The following is a 12687-nucleotide window of genomic DNA, read 5'->3' as shown; positions in this document are numbered from 1 at the left end:
GGGCTGGAGAGGGCTCTCACAGCACCTGCCCTTTCAAGGACAGTCTCAGAGCAGCCTACAATCTCCTTTCCCTTCCTCCCCCACAACAGACACCCTGTGAGGTGGGTGGGGCTGCAGAGGGCTCTCACAGCAGCTGCCCTTTCAAGGACAACCCCTGCCAGAGCTATGGCTGACCTAAGGCCATCTCAGCAGGTACAAGTGGAGGAGTGGGGAATCAAACCCGGTTCTCCCAGATAAGAGTCCGCACACTTAACCACTACACCAAACTGGCTCTCCAAGGTTTTTGATGCTGAATTCTTCTCCACACTAACTACGATTTACCCAGTATTCTCTCCTTGCGAGGTCTTTCCTTTTAAAAGGAAGGAAGGAAGGAAGGAGAGGAGGAGGAGGAGAAAAAGATGATGATACTGGATTTATATCCCGCCCTATACTCTAAATCTCAGAGTGGCCCACAATCTCTTTTATCTTCCTCCCCCACAAAAGACACCCTGTGAGGTTGGTGGGCCTGAGAGGGCTCTTGCAGCAGCTGCTCTTCCTATGAGAAGAATCCAAGCTTCTGTATTTCTAACAGAAATACATCAATACATCAAGCCAGAAAACATCAAACTGATTCGTTGCTCTGTACCCTAGGGCCTAAGGGGTGTTCGTTTCTCCAGTCACTCACCTCCCTGAGTGGAGATAGTTCCTTCCGCACACAGTGAACATTCATAGCAGCAAATAGGTTTTCCTTCCAGGACCACTTTCACATGTCCAGGGAGACATCTTTCAGTACACCTCGAATAAGGCAACATCTAGGCATAAAGACCAGGACCGTTATATGTGGAAATGAGAAGCGGCTTATGTGGTAATAAAATTTTTAAATGGACCTGTAAGAAAATTGTGGGGAGAGAACCTCTCGTCCCCACTTTACTTATTTCCCTTGCCCCCTTCTGGAAGAAGAAGAAGATGATGATATTGGATTTAAATCTCACCCTATACTCTGAATCTCAGAGGCTTAGAGCGTTCACAGTCTCCTTTACCTTCCCCCGCCCTCCACAACAGGCACCCTGTGAGGTGGGTGGGGCTGAGAGGGTTCTCATAGCAGCTGCCGTTTCAAGGACAACTCCTACGAGAGCTATGGCTGACCCAAGGCCCTTCCAGCAGGTACAAGTGGAGGAGCGGGGAATCAAACCCGGTTCTCCCAGATAAGAGTCCACGCACTTAACCACTACACCAAACTGGCATAGAAGAAGATATTGGATTTATGCCCCACCGTATACTCTGAATCTCAGAATCTCAAAGTGGTTTACAATCTCCTTTATCTTCCTCTCCCACAACAGATGCCTCATGAGGTGGGGTCGAGAGAGCTCTCACAGAAGCTGCCCTTTCTGAGTGACCTGAAGACACCAGCCTTGTCGCATGACTCGAAGCAAGTTACTGATTGTACGAATAGTTCCAGAACTACACACCTGACAAAGCCTTGTTGGGAAATGGTTAGGTATTTGCTAGCTACCCGTCACACTTCCTTGCATCAGGACAACTAGGACTGGTTTCCTTTGACTTCCATGTGAGCAAGGAGAACGAGCAACATTCTAATGTGTCACAATTAGCTCTCTCATAGACTTGGAGTTTTTGGTCATAAGACAATGTTTATACTGCAAAATGTGTATTTTGTATATGTCTGTGCTATTTTCGAGTCTGCATAGAGTGTTTCTAGGCTGTTCTTGTACAGCTTTTGCTGGTATATTTTTGTAAGAATCATACACAATTTATATCAACAACACTTTGCTGAATACCCTGAGAGAGCTCTCCAAGAACTGCTCTTGAGAAAACACTTCTGGCAGAGCTTGATCCAAAGTCATACCACACCATGTGAAGGAGTGGGGAATCAAACCTGCTTCTCCCAGATTAGAGTCCACATTCATAACCACTGCATCAAACCACTACTTACAAAGGTAAGTGTTGTTTGTGCATGTGCAGACAATGTTTTCTTTTTCTTTTTGCCTTTGCAGGAAAATCTGTTGGGTGTCAGTGTGGCCCCAATGCACAGATTTAGATATTTGCAGATGGGGGCCAAATTTGAGAAATACACATATAATTTAATGGATTTCACATATAATTTAATGGATTTCACCCCCTTGGGCCACACAATGGCCTGCTGGTTGATGCTCAGCTTTGTATCTCCAGACGCCTCTCTTTTGATACTTCCAACTTTCACACTCCAGATGGAACCATTGGGCAACATGATCACGTTCACAATGTCTAAGCCGGTTGCCGGATCCCTCTTTTGATCCGGATCCACTCGACCCACAGAAGTATTGTAAGCCTGGATGTGTCTGAGGAATGGATGAAGCTAGAATCAGCGAGAGAAGCAACATTTAGAACACAGGATGATTTCTGATGAATCAGTTGCAGTGGTGGTTTCGGTCTCACATTTTCAGCTTTATGTATTTAGACATTTATATCACACTTTCATCAACACAGGGGACCAAAAGACAATACTGACTTTGATGGACCAAGGGTCTGATTCAGTATAAGGCAGCTTCATATGTTCATGTTCGAAGAATTATTTACTGTAGGTTTCTCTCCTCACAATGATTGGGATAATTTAACTAAGAGGGAAGGACTAGCCAAGAGTTTTATGGTAGATTGGAGATTCAAACCTCAGCCTGTCGAGTTCTAGTCCAACACATGAACCACTACAATGAGTTTCACCTATGTTGTTATTATAGTGTCCTCTTTGAAAGACAACGTTATTAATCTCGCATTATATGTGTGTGGATGAAGATGAAAAATAGCAGCCTGCCTTAATCCACAAAAACAAATACAATAGGAACCTATGAATCTTGCAAATGATGCTGGATAAGTTTCTGATGGGGGAATATCTTCAGACAGAACTTGTGGCTGAATACTCCAAGGTTTTCCCTGAACACACAGACATGATGATCCTTTTTGATCTCCAGGGTTTCAGGCAGAGATCATAGAATCATAGAGTTGGAAGGGACCTCCAGGGTCATCTAGTTAACCCCCCTGCACAATGCAGGAAACTCACAAACACCTCCCCCTAAATTCACAGGATCTTCATTGCTGTCAGATGGCCATCTAGCCTCTGTTGAAAAACCTCCAAGGAAGGAGAGCCCACCACCTTTTGAGGAAGCCTGTTCCACTGAGGAACCGCTCTAACGACCAGGAAGTTCTTAATAATGTTGAGCCAGCAACTCTTTGATTTAATTTCAACCCATTGGTTCTGGTCTGACCTTCTGGGGCCACAGAAAACAATTCCACACCATCCTCTAGATGACAGCCCTTCAAGGACTTGAAGATGCTAATGCTATCACCTCTCAGCCGCCTCCTCTCCAGGCTAAACATCCCCAGCTCCTTCAACCTTTCCGCATAGGACTTGGTCTCCAGCCTCCTCACCATCTTTGTCACCCTCCTCTGGACCTGTTCCAGCTTGTCTATATCCTTTTAAAATGCAGTGCCCAAAACTGAACAAAGTACTCCAGGTGAGGTCTTACCAGAGCACGGTAAAGCAATACCATCACTTCAAGTGAACTGGACACCATACTTCTGGTGATACAGTCCAAAATTGCATTTGCCTTTTTAGCCACCCTCATCACACTGTGGACTCATGTTCAGTGTATGGTCCGCTAAGACCCCGAGATGATTTTCGCACATACTACTGCTAAGACAAGTCTCCCCCATTCTATCACCATGCATTGGATTTTTCCTACCCAAATACAGAACCTTACATTTATCCTTGTTAAAATTCATTTTATTGGTTTTAGCCCAGTTTTCCAGCCTGTCATCAGATCTTTCTTCAGATCAGTTCCAGCCTAGCATCAGATCTTTGATTTCATCCAATTGACTTCACTTAAGATGCCTGGAAGGTGTTTCAAACCACACTATTTGAAGCCCAGATAGAATGCCTTCCTCAGGTTAGGAAGGGCATTGCCAAGTCTAAAAGAATGCCTGAATAGTTATTATTTATCATAAGAGTAACAATAAATAAATGGTATACAAACAATGATACCAACAGAGGTAGTATAAGAATTCATAACTTGAAGCTTCTTAATCAATCATTTACACAACTCAGTGCGGTAATGAACACAGGAGAGGTAAATACAAGTTTGAGCAATGATATATCAGGATAGGTTAAATAACCGAAATCTGATGAGTCTAGCCAATATTTCTTTAAAATCGATTGCCATTTCTCAACTAAGTCTGTTCAGTTTGAAATATTGTTATGCTGAAGGATAGCATTTGTAATTTTGATAAACATTCAATATTCTAGCCAGAGGTTGTTTTGTAGAAAAATAGGTGATGGAAGGAGGATAAACCTTGACCTTGTAGAAGCTAGTGTTGACCTAACATTTGGTAAGTGGGGATGTGGGTGGGGAGAGGAAGGTTCTATTTTTCTGCTAGACTTTGGAGCATGCCTTCTAGAAAGGTATTTTTAAGTGGAATAAAATGTTTAGTTCCTTGGCCTGAATAGTTAATAACACAAGTTACAGAATCTATAAAAAGCATTGGGACTTCTTTAAAAATGTGGAAGGTCTGCCCAAATGAACAGAACAGAAGTGGCCACAGACCCTGGCAAAGAAGATGTAAGTCAATAATGAGTCATAAAAAGGAAAAAAATCGGATAAGCAAGTTGCTAAAAGCATTAAAAGCAACAATAAACATTTAAAAAATGTATCTGGAGCAGGAAACCAACCAGAGAAGCAATGGGCCTTTGGGTGACCAAAGAAATAAAATGGTTGATAAAAGAGGATGGGGAGATGGCAGACTTCGTTGTTGTTCAGTCAGACAGTCGAGTCCAACTCTTTTAGACCCCACGGATGAAGTCACGCCAGGCCCTCCTGTCTTCCACCATCCTCTGAAGTCTGTTCAAATTTGTGTTAGTTACATCAGTAACACTGTCCAGCCATCGCATCTTTTGCCGTCCCCTTCTTCTTTTGCCTTGTCTTTCTCAGCATCAGGGTCTTCTCCAGTGAGTGCTCCCTTCTCATTTGGTGGCCAAAGTATTTGAGCTTCTGCTTCAGCATCTGACCTTCCAGGGAACAGTCAGGGTTGATTTCCCTTAGGACTGACCGACTGGATCTTTTTGCTGTCCAAGGGACTCTCAAGAGTCTTCTTTTTTGCTTCATTGTGAAATGTGTGGGGCAAGTACCAGAGCAAATGCTTTTGAGAAGCCAGTCTGAAGAACTGTGTCAAATTGAAGTGACAAGAAACAAAGTATTTGACCTATTCGGGAAATTTAAAACCAATGAATGTCCAGGTCCTGATGCCAAACACTCATGAGTTCTTAGAGAGCTCAGATGTGAAATTGTTCAGCTGCTAGCCTGTATATGTAATTCTCCCTAAATTCAGCCACTGTACCAAAAGAGTAACAAATGTTACACTGGTTTTTTTAAGGGAGATCCAGAGGGCAACCAGAAGATTACAGGACAGTTTCCCTAATGTCTGCCACAGGCAAATTTGTAGAAACTATAATCAAAGGTAGAATTGTTAGGCACATAGAAGAAAAAAGCCTGATGAGGGAAAATCAGCATGGCTTCTGCGAAGATAAGTCCTGCTTCACGGACCTCCTTGAGTTCTTTGAGAAAGTCAACAAGAAAGTAAATTTAGGAGTTTTGGTGTTCTTTGAGGGAATATTGTTTTTTTGTTTTGGACAGTTTATCCTCTTGGCAGGACCGGATCTACATGTTTTTTGAGGGGGGGGGGGAATTAAAAAATGGCGCCCCCTTATGGGCTCACAGGTAGACACAATAAATTATCCTTCTTCCTGGAGAGGCCAGTAATTGAACATGGAACTTTCTGTGCATAAACAGGTCATCTGCAGCTGAGCCATAACCAGTTGCTGGGTCCATAATAGATTTCTTCCCAACATTTTATCAGCATTAAAGAACACTCACAGGCATGTTACTTTGATGACAAGCTTACCAAGATATCTGATTTACATACAAAAACTTAGGGCTACCAAGCCCCCAGGCTGGCGGGGGTTCTCCTGCCCTGGAGGTTCTCAACCCACCGGCCCACATTGGGCCAGTGGGGGGAACCTCCCCTGATGTCACCGGTGCAATGACGTCACCCGCAAGTGACATCATTGCACCGGTGAGGTCATGCGCTGGCCACTCTAGGCATTTCCAGGAAAACTCTATGGTTTTCTCAGATGCTCTAACATAGAGTTGTCCTGGAAATGCCTAGAGTGGCCGGCGTGTGACATCACTGGCACGATGATGTCACTTGCAGGTGAAAAAAGTCCCCTGCTGGAGGATAAGGGGGACTTGCCAACGCTACGAAAACCCCATTTTTAGGAATCGTTGCAGAATCTCACCTCTTACTGAGATATCAACAGTCACTGAGAGATGTGGCAGGACAGCTGTTCTTTTTTAGTTTGGCTTTCCTTTCCAGTTGCTCTAGCCCAGAGTAGAAAAGAAATTGGATGTGGTAATCAGGAGAGTGCCAATTCAGTACAAAGGATGCATTATATGGCACCGGAAGGCAGTCAACTAGTGGTGGGTGTCTCTGAAGTTCACCATGGGGAGCGATAAGGTGGGAGTCAACCAAGAGAGCTAGAAACTGAGTTTGTCTTAGAAATTTTGCAAAATGCTGCCTGTCTCACAACCATCTCAATCAGGGTCCACATTAACCATTCCAAATAACAGATATTTTATTCTTAATTCAAAAAAGAAATGGATACCTGCCAAGGCTGTATTATGTCATTTTCTACACTGGCTCCATGCACCCTCGTTGTCCACTCCAGTCTGGATGAGTATGCAGCATGTAATGCGTGTGCTACTGCTTGGACAGAGGTGTAAATATTGTAGGCCCTCTGAGGTAAATATTCTTTCAGGGCCTCCCAGGGCCTGGCCTCCAGCCCCTCTTTCTCTCTGTATCTCAGGTGGCCTCTCCCAGTCAAAATAGACTTTGAGTGGATTAAATCAAATGCTTTCTCCATAAACTCCTTAAGAAGAGGGTTGCATTCCTGCGTATGGTGATCCATAGTCCTTCTTTTTGTCTGGGTCATGACCGAGAGAGAGCCATGCATCGGGTAGTTAAAGGGTGCCTTAGAACATCCCAAGCTCCAGAGGGAGTCCAACAAAAGAGTACTGATCCAAACTTTACCCAGCGCAGCTTTTGTGTCATCGTTATTGTTTCGGATGAATAGTTCAAGAACTAATTAGGATACAACATCCCCATAGAAAACAAATACATTGACTTGGTTTTGACTGAGGGATGAAATCAGGAGTCGTCTTCTTTCTTCTGAGAAAATAATGAAGAAAGGAACACCAGATTCGGAGGTGCTCTGGGAAAAGCCAACACAAATGCCACTCTGGAGCATGAGAGCCGTCAAAGTGCTCCTAAACTTTCCCCCGTTGTCACTGTCTGGAGCAAAGAGACCAACCCACGTCCATTGGAAATGCAGAAGCAGTTTGACAATTCCCAGATACTGGGCTTCCTCTGTTGGGGCCACTTGGTAGAAAAACGGAAACTGAGTTTTATCCTTCAGAACTGCCAAATGATCACCATGGCTGACCTAATTTTTAAAAAGGCACATTTATAAGCCTTCACTTTAAAGAAACATCAATAAATAGCAACATGTCTCATATGCCCAGGGCTTTTTTTTTTTTAGCAGGAATGCAGTTCCAGCTGGCTTGGTGTCAGGAGGTGTGGCCTAAGATGCAAATGAGTTCCTGCTGGGCTTTTTCTTTAAAAAAATCCCAATGTGAAACAATGGTAATGTCAGGTGGTGTGGCCTAATACGTAAATGAGTACCTGCTGAGTTTTTTCTACAAAAAGAAAAAAATAAGACAGCAGATTTATATATTAGGGGTGGGTGGGTGGTAGCTCAATGGTAGAGCATCTGCTTGGTAAGCAGAAGGTTCCAGGTTCAATCCCCGGCATCTCCAACTAAAAAGGGTCCAGGCAAGTAGGAGTGAAAAACCTCAGCTTGTGACCCTGGAGAGCCGCTGCCAGTCTGAGTAGACAATACTGACTTTGATGGAGCAAGGGTCTGATTCAGTATAAGGCAGCTTCATATGTTCATATGTTCATACCCCACCCTTCTCTCTGAATCAGTCTCAGAGCAGCTTACAATCTCCTTTATCTCGTTCCCTCACAACAGACACCCCGTGAGGTGGATGGGGCTGAGAGAGCTCTCCCAGAAGCTGCCCTTTCAAGGACAACTCCTATGAGAGCTACGGATGACCCAAGCCCTGCATATACCTTTATGTTGATAAAAGGAAACCCTTGAAAGCAGGGAGATGGAGAAGGAGGAGAAGGAAGAAGATATGGATTTGTATTCCACCCTCCACTCAGAGTCTCAGAGCAGCTTACAATCTCCTTTATCTTCCTCCCCCACAACAAACACCCTGGGGCTGTGAGGGCTCTAACAGCAGCTACCCTTTCAAGGACAACCTCTTCCAGAGCTATGACTGACCCAAAGCCATTTCGGCAGATGCAAGTGGAGGAGTGGGGAATCAAACCCGGTTCTCCCAGATAAGAGTCCACACACTTAACCACTACACCAAACTGGCTCTCAGGAGGAGGAGGAGTTGGATTTATACCCCATCCTTCACTCGAAGTCTCAGAGTGGCTGACAATTTCCTTCCCTTCCTCTCCCCACAACAGACACCCTGTGAGATAGGTGGGGCTGAGCCACTCTGGTGGCTGTGAGATAGCTGGGGCTGTGACTGACCCGAGGTCACCCAGCACGTGGAGGAGTGGGGAATCAAACCCGGTTCTCCAGATTAAGAGTCCACTGCTCTGAACTGCTACACCAGACTGGCTCTATGAGGCAGATCTCAGGCATTGTGGGGTCCCTTTCAGTGGTGATCAGACCTCTCCGCATCAGACATGGGGTGAGAATTTTGCCCGAGTGACGATTTTGTTCCATAAGAACCCAAGGTCTGTAACCTTCACCGGGTCATTGAACAGGCCCCCTGGAAATAGCGTTTGAAGGTTTAGATACAAAAGAAAACAAAACAACCCCACCACCACCACTAATACGTATCTGGGGGGAAAATGCAAATCACATTTCTATATTAAAAAAAGAATCCCTCCTGAAATAACTATTGCTCAGATGACTGTCTGCAAGTCAGTATTATTATATTTCCATATTCCGCTACCCCAGTAAGTCCTTATCCAGCTGATTGGCAGTATTTAAGCTGTAGCTGGACAGATAGTTGTCACAGGGATGCTTTAGGCCAGCGGTGACCAAACTTGCTTAATGCAAGAGCCACATAGAATAGATGTTTGAGAGCCACAAGACATGAACATTAGATGTCTGAGAGCCGCAAGACAGGAAGGAAGGAAGGAAGGAAGGAAGGAAGGAAGGAAGGAAGGAAGGAAGGAAGGAAGGAAGGAAGGAAGGAAGGAAGGAAGGAGGGAGGGGGGAGGGAGGGAGGGAGGAAGGAAGGAAGGAAGGAAGGAAGGAAGGAAGGAAGGAAGGAAGGAAGGAAGGAAGGAGGGAGGGAGGAAGGAAGGAAGGAAGGAAGGAGGGAGGGAGGGGGGAGGGAGGGAGGAAGGAAGGAAGGAAGGAAGGAGGGAGGGAGGGAGGAAGGAAGGAGGGAGGGGGGAGGGAGGGAGGGAGGAAGGAAGGAAGGAAGGAAGGAAGGAGGGAGGGAGGGAGGAAGGAGGGAGGGAGGGAGGGAGGGAGGAAGGAAGAAAGGAAGGAAGGAAGGAAGGAAGGAAGGAGGGAGGGGGGAGGGAGGAAGGAGGGAAGGAAGGAAGGAAGGAAGGAGGGAGGGAGGAAGGAAGGGAGGGAGGAAGGAAGGAAGGAAGGAAGGAAGGAAGGAGGGAGGGAGGGAGGGGGGAGGGAGGGAGGGAGGAAGGAAGGAAGGAAGGAGGGAGGGAGGGAGGGAGGGAGGGAGGAAGGAAGGAAGGAAGGAAGGAAGGAAGGAAGGAAGGAGGGAGGGAGGGAGGGAGGGAGGAAGGAAGGAAGGAAGGAAGGAAGGAGGGAGGGAGGGAGGGAGGGAGGAAGGAAGGAAGGAAGGAAGGAAGGAAGGAAGGAAGGAAGGAAGGAAGGAAGGAAGGAGGGAGGGAGGGAGGGAGGGAGGGAGGAGGGAGGGAGGGAGGGAGGGAGGGAGGGAGGGAGGAAGGAAGGAAGGAAGGAAGGAAGGAAGGAAGGAAGGAAGGAAGGAAGGAAGGAAGGAAGGAAGGAAGGAAGGAAGGAAGGAAGGAAGGAAGGAAGGAAGTCAAATAGGTGGAGGGAGAAGTGGAAAGAAAGCAACTTTGACTTCAAATGCATTCTCCAAGCCACTGGCTGGCTTGGCTTGGCGAAGTAATTTAAAGCAACAAATGCCTTCTCCAAGCTGGCCGATGGGGCGGTGGGGGCTTCCAGAGCCACACAACATGTGTGAAAGACCCACATGTGGCTCCTGAGCCACAGTATGGCCACCCTTGCTCTAGGCTGATTCTGCAATGAGCAGGGGATTGGACTACGTGGCCTGTATGGTCCCTTCCAACTCCGTGGTTCTTCGATTCTGATGGATGGAGAAAGATGTCCAGATTGGCCTTGCAAGTACTGCACCGAGCTGGCTGTCCCAAAAGCTTCTGACTTCTTAAAAAAAGGGTAATCACAGGCCATCTAAGAAAGACAAGAACAATTTGCAGGGAGTCTCTATGCTAGGGACCTGCTTCTCCCCAAGTCAGCAGAAAGTGAAAACAGGGATGTATACAAACACCAGAAGAACTGAATCCTCTCAAACCCTTTCCCACTCTCCTAAAAGCTGGTTTTAATCTGTACAAGAAACATTTGCATGCCCCACAAAGAGTCCCCTTTCCCTTATCTGGGAGAACCAGGTTTGATTCCCCACTCCTCCACTTGCACCGGCTGGAATGGCCTTGGGTCAGCCATAGCTACTGCAGGAGTTGTCCTTGAAAGGGCAGCTGCTGTGAGAGCCCTCTACAGCCCCACCCACCTCACAGGGTGTCTGTTGTGGGGGGAGAAGATAAAAGAGATTGTGAGCTGCTCTGAGCCTCTGTCCTTGAAAGGGCAGCTGCTGTGAGAACCCTCTCAGCCCCACCCACCTCACAGGGTGTCTGTTGTTGGGGAGGAAAATAAAGGAGATTGTGACCGCTCTGAGATTCGGAGTGGAGGGCAGGATATAAATCCAATATCTTCTTCCCTGATTCACACCTGCGGGATTTTGTAGGTGCTCAAGAGGATTGAAATGTCAATGGAGATGTCAGACTCAGATCCTTCAAGAACAGCGAACAGATTGTTCCATCTTCCACATTTGTAGTTTGGAATGGCCTCCTGGGCAGATGGAAGCAGGCCCACTAAAGCATTATATGTCAACCTGGAATGGAAAATGTTCTCATAGACGGTGTAGCCGAGTGTGGTATTATTGGGTAACAGCCTGGGGTTCTGGTTGATCTCCTGAATGGCCAATGAGAAGGACAAGAGGTGCCATTTCATCTCTACTTCCCTGCAATAAAAGATACATTCCACATTGTCCAAAGGTGGCAGGAATTTTTCTTTTTCTTGGAGGCAATAACTTAATGTAATAAATTCCATATGCTGCATACTAGAATGTTATATGATTAACAATTACTGCAACATGGTTTTAATTTTAATAAATGGTTTTAATTTTGGAACAGGTTTCTCTCTCTCTCTCTTAATTTATAGGGCTCTTGCCAGTCATTCCTCACACCCGTACTAAACACAGTGGGAATGGTAGTCCTAGAAAAGTCTCTACACTCCAAAAATTACCAAACACATAAGAACATAAGAGAAGCCATGTTGGATCAGGCCAATGGCCCATCCAGTCCAACACTCTGTGTCACACAGTGGCCAAGATATATATAACACTTTCTTCTCCAGTTTCATGGCACTTTATAAGAGGCATTATTCCGGAATACTTGACAAAAAAAAAACCCCACTTAGCAGTATTTACTTAATACATGCAGGAGTCAGGGGGAAACCAGGACACTGACATTTGAAAATAGAAAGAGATAAGGTGCACTCACACGCACTAAATAATGCACTTTCAATCCACTTTCCAGCTGGAATGTGAAATGGCACTTTCAAACAGTTCCAAAAGCGGATTGAAACTGCACCCATATATGCCTTAAAAGTTTAATAAAGAAGAAGACTGCAATTTATACCTCGCCCTTCTCTCTGAATCAGAGAATCAGAGCAGCTTACAATCTCCTATATCCTCTCCCCCCACAACAGACACTCTGTGAGGTAGGTGGGGTTGAGAGAGCTCTCACAGCAGCTGCCCTTTCAAGGACAACCTCTGCCAGAGCTATGGCTGACCCAAGGCAATTCCAGCCGGTGCAAGTGGAGGAGTGGAGAAGCAAACCCGGTTCTTCCAGATAAGAGTCCGCACACTTAACCACTACACCAAACTGGCTCTCACACCAAAGACTGGCTTACTGTGGCTGTTTGAAAAAGGGGGGCTCCGTGAAGGTTCGCAAGGGTTGTTTAATGGTTACTGTAGTGGCAAGTCCGGCGATGAGGTGGTCTCCCGGTCGGAAGGAATTGACTGGTTCTATTTCATCCATTGTCAGCTTCAATGGGCATTTGGCACTCCCAACCTTGCAGGCTGGAAGAGGCAGTAGTAGCAGAAGCAGTAGGATCATTCTAGGGCTTCACGGACCTTTCCCCTCCCTAGAATCTGCTCTCAAAGGCTGAAAACAGAAGTCAGAGGATCTGCTAGCAAGATCAAGGCTGCAGTCATTTCGACACTATCA

General features: G+C 46.0%; 2 protein-coding genes and 1 pseudogene across 2 annotated transcripts in view; 1 reads left to right on the top strand and 2 right to left on the bottom strand.

Annotated features, from left to right (window-relative positions):
- LOC132571738 (oocyte zinc finger protein XlCOF6-like) overlaps positions 1-12687 on the top strand; it is a 317052-nt pseudogene that overhangs the window by 213941 nt on the left and 90424 nt on the right.
- LOC132571055 (oocyte zinc finger protein XlCOF6-like) overlaps positions 1-12687 on the bottom strand; it is a 74435-nt gene that overhangs the window by 32078 nt on the left and 29670 nt on the right. The window lies entirely within an intron of this gene.
- Positions 1-12687, bottom strand: part of LOC132570955 (zinc finger protein 585A-like) — a 28913-nt gene that overhangs the window by 3730 nt on the left and 12496 nt on the right. The window contains exons 5-6 of the mRNA XM_060237590.1: positions 11126-11417; positions 2185-2332 (exon numbers count right to left, since the gene is read on the bottom strand). Coding sequence (XP_060093573.1) covers positions 2185-2332; positions 11126-11417 — 440 coding nt within the window. The remainder of the gene's footprint in view (positions 1-2184; positions 2333-11125; positions 11418-12687) is intronic.

Source organism: Heteronotia binoei, chromosome 5, assembly GCF_032191835.1.
Source record: "Heteronotia binoei isolate CCM8104 ecotype False Entrance Well chromosome 5, APGP_CSIRO_Hbin_v1, whole genome shotgun sequence".
Lineage (NCBI taxonomy): Eukaryota > Metazoa > Chordata > Lepidosauria > Squamata > Gekkonidae > Heteronotia > Heteronotia binoei.
Note: the sequence above shows the minus strand (reverse complement) of the source record. Positions and strands in the feature narration are given on the sequence as shown.